We start from the raw sequence: 2,970 nt of genomic DNA on the forward strand, positions 1-2,970 counted from the left end.
CAAAAATTATTAGTTTATCACCCCCTCCTTCATCATTTTTGGGAAAATCCTGTTTTTTTTTTGTTGTTTTTTTTTGTAATGAACATATTTTTATTTCAAACGATCATCTTTCCACCTTTTTTGACTAGAAAAGCTCAGGATTTCTTGCATTTATTTGTATTGGTACAACAAAAACATATTTTTTTAAATATAAATTTGATTTCATTCTTATGACGTTTTATAAATTTGTCCTTTGGGCCTAACCATTCATTTACCAGCAAACATCGGTAAGAACCTCCCTCCCTCATCAGTTTTTATTCTTTGGCAGTGTGATAAACTAATATTTATTTTATGGGGCCTAATAGTGTTTTAAACATTATGATTTATACTTTACTATAATTAGACTGACTTTTTTGTGTTTTCTTTTTTCCCCTACAATTATAAAATGTATAGAAAATGTTATATTGCTGCACAGTACTACTGTACAGGGTTTGATTATAATACGGCATATATCCGAAATGTATGGTAAGTGTTTGTGGTATGTGCAGTAGTATTCGTGTAACTATTGTAACTATCAAACTTATAAATTTTTGAAAATGAAAAGCAATAGAAACAAGAAATGACACATATATATTCACCACATATAACTATAAATAAACTATTTATTGAACTTCCAACAGGGACCCCCCTGCAATTATAAAATGTATAGAAAATGTTATATTGCTGCACAGTACTACTGTACAGGGTTTGATTATAATTAGGCCTATTTACGGCATATATCCGAAATGTATGGTCAGTGTTTATGGTACAGTATGTGCAGTAGTATTCGTGTAACCATGGAGAAAATAAAATAGATCTCCATGGTGTAACTATTGTACCATGGAGAAAATAAAATAGATTTTATTTTATTTTCTCCATGATTGTACTATCAGACTTATAAACTGTTGGAAATTAAACGCAATAGAAACAAGAAATGAAGCATATCAATCAAACAACTTCCAAAGTAGGAAGATCTTCATTTAAACAATGTTTTTCAAGCAGCCGGCTGTATCTACATTTTTCGTTCACATCATTTACTAACTGTTTTTTTGAGATAGGTATACCTGTGTTCCTGAATTGCAAAAACACTTGACTCATGATTGCTTTAACTTTTCTTTCATCAAGTGGGTCTTTGCCCTGTCTACCACCAATATTACTACGGCTTAGCTCATGTCTTTCAAACAAACAGTCCAGTAATGACTTAATTACTGTCATTGGCCTCTGGTTTACCTTTAGAACTTCTATGTACTTTTCTCTTGGCATTGTCACCGGTACCACGGTACAGTCTCTCCCACCAACAATGACGAAGCCACTGCTGTCAAGTTCCATTTTCGGTTGAATAGGCCCATTGCTGATTGGTACATTTTCCATGTTGCTATGGTCTGTGTCTGGATGGTCGGCATTTTGATTTTTTTTATTTGCTCTGATAACTGTCAGCAGTTCTGTCAATATGACGTTGGTGCGCCGTTGCTCATTTCTTGTTATTTCCACTTCCAACAAAAGTTTCTTATACGACTCTTGCCAGCTGCAATTACAGCATTTTCGGCCTGTTGAAAAAAATATGTAGAGTATATTTGGTTTACCGGTACCATTGCATTTCATATCCTGAACTTTAAACAACGACGGTTTAAAAAGCGGAACATGACTTGTAAAAGCAGGACGATTCCATATATGTTTTCACTTTAAAATTTAAAATTTATTTTACTTTGTTAATCTTACGACTATACAAGAAATAAATGTGGCTGGATTCTTTTGTTCTCTAGCTTGTGATGCTATGTGTTTAATTGATATATGTAAATAAGGTTTCAGGCCTATTCGGTAGTTGTTTATATTTTACACTGTTCAGTGATTATGAACTGAGCATGAGCAGTAAGCATTCGCTCGGCTTTAACAGTGTTCGGTTGATATTTGCATACCAAAAGCATGCTCTCCTTGTATAGTTGTCTCAGTTTTAACTTTTAACTTTTAATTTTGAATTATGAAGTCAGTAATGATAATAATAATAATAATTTAAAAAAAAAAACTATTAATATCAGACAAACATGAAATTTGAATTCACAATTTTTTTTAAAACAACGGTTTAAAAACGGGACAAAATCCTGGCGCCGCCACTGAATCGATCTCGAGAAGCACATCTCGAAATTAAGCCTCCCTCTATTTATACAGATAGCATATGGCGACCAGGCTTATTAATCTAGACAGTAAAGGATATTAATACCGGATAAAGCGACAGTTCAAATTCGCGCATTTGTCATCATTTTGCTTATAGCATGCCTCATTGTTGCAAAGGATGACTTGATTTACTTACCAGCATGAACATGTTCTACCTCATCTTCATTGTAATGACTTGGCACAGACACTTCTGAAAAGCAAATTAAAATAAAAAAATTAATACCGAACTAACGCACAGTTTAAATTCGCACATTTTTACCATACCGTTAAACCAGTGTGAGTGTGCCCATCCAGAGGTCCCAATTCAAAAAGTGCAATGACCTGATTTAACACTTACCAGAATGTACATGACCCACTTCCTCTTCATTATTATGACTTGGCAGAGACACTTCTAAAAAAATAAAGTTAAAAACGGTATTAATACCGGATAAAGCGACAGTTCAAATTCGCGCATTTGTCATCATTTTAATAATAGCATGCCTCATTGTTGCAAAGGATGACTTGATTTAATACTTACCAGCATGAAGTCGTTCTACCTCATCTTCATTACTATGGATTGACACAGACAATTCTGAAAATCAAATAAAAATTAAAAATTAATACCAGACAAACGCAGACAATTGCGCATTTTTACCATACTAAAATCCTGGAATATTTTAACAGAGTAACACTTTTAATTTTAACAGAGTAACACTTTTTAATACCAGCATGAGGATTGTATGTTTTTATTTTTATTATTATTATTATTATTATTGTTATTATTATTATTATTATTATTAT

The 2,970-nt window shown here is 32.6% G+C and overlaps 1 protein-coding gene across 1 annotated transcript in view; it reads right to left on the reverse strand.

Annotated features, from left to right (window-relative positions):
- Positions 1–726: 726 nt before the first annotated feature.
- LOC117113424 overlaps positions 727–2,970 on the reverse strand; it is a 3,688-nt gene continuing 1,444 nt past the window's right edge. The window contains exons 3-6 of the mRNA XM_033256743.1: positions 2,708–2,761; positions 2,528–2,581; positions 2,327–2,380; positions 727–1,565 (exon numbers count right to left, since the gene is read on the reverse strand). Of these exons, the coding sequence (XP_033112634.1) occupies positions 967–1,565; positions 2,327–2,380; positions 2,528–2,581; positions 2,708–2,761 (761 nt within the window). The 3' untranslated portion in view covers positions 727–966. The remainder of the gene's footprint in view (positions 1,566–2,326; positions 2,381–2,527; positions 2,582–2,707; positions 2,762–2,970) is intronic.

The sequence above is a fragment of the Anneissia japonica genome, unplaced genomic scaffold (assembly GCF_011630105.1).
Source record: "Anneissia japonica isolate Jap-2015-1 unplaced genomic scaffold, ASM1163010v1 scaffold493_len2256704_cov171, whole genome shotgun sequence".
Lineage (NCBI taxonomy): Eukaryota > Metazoa > Echinodermata > Crinoidea > Comatulida > Comatulidae > Anneissia > Anneissia japonica.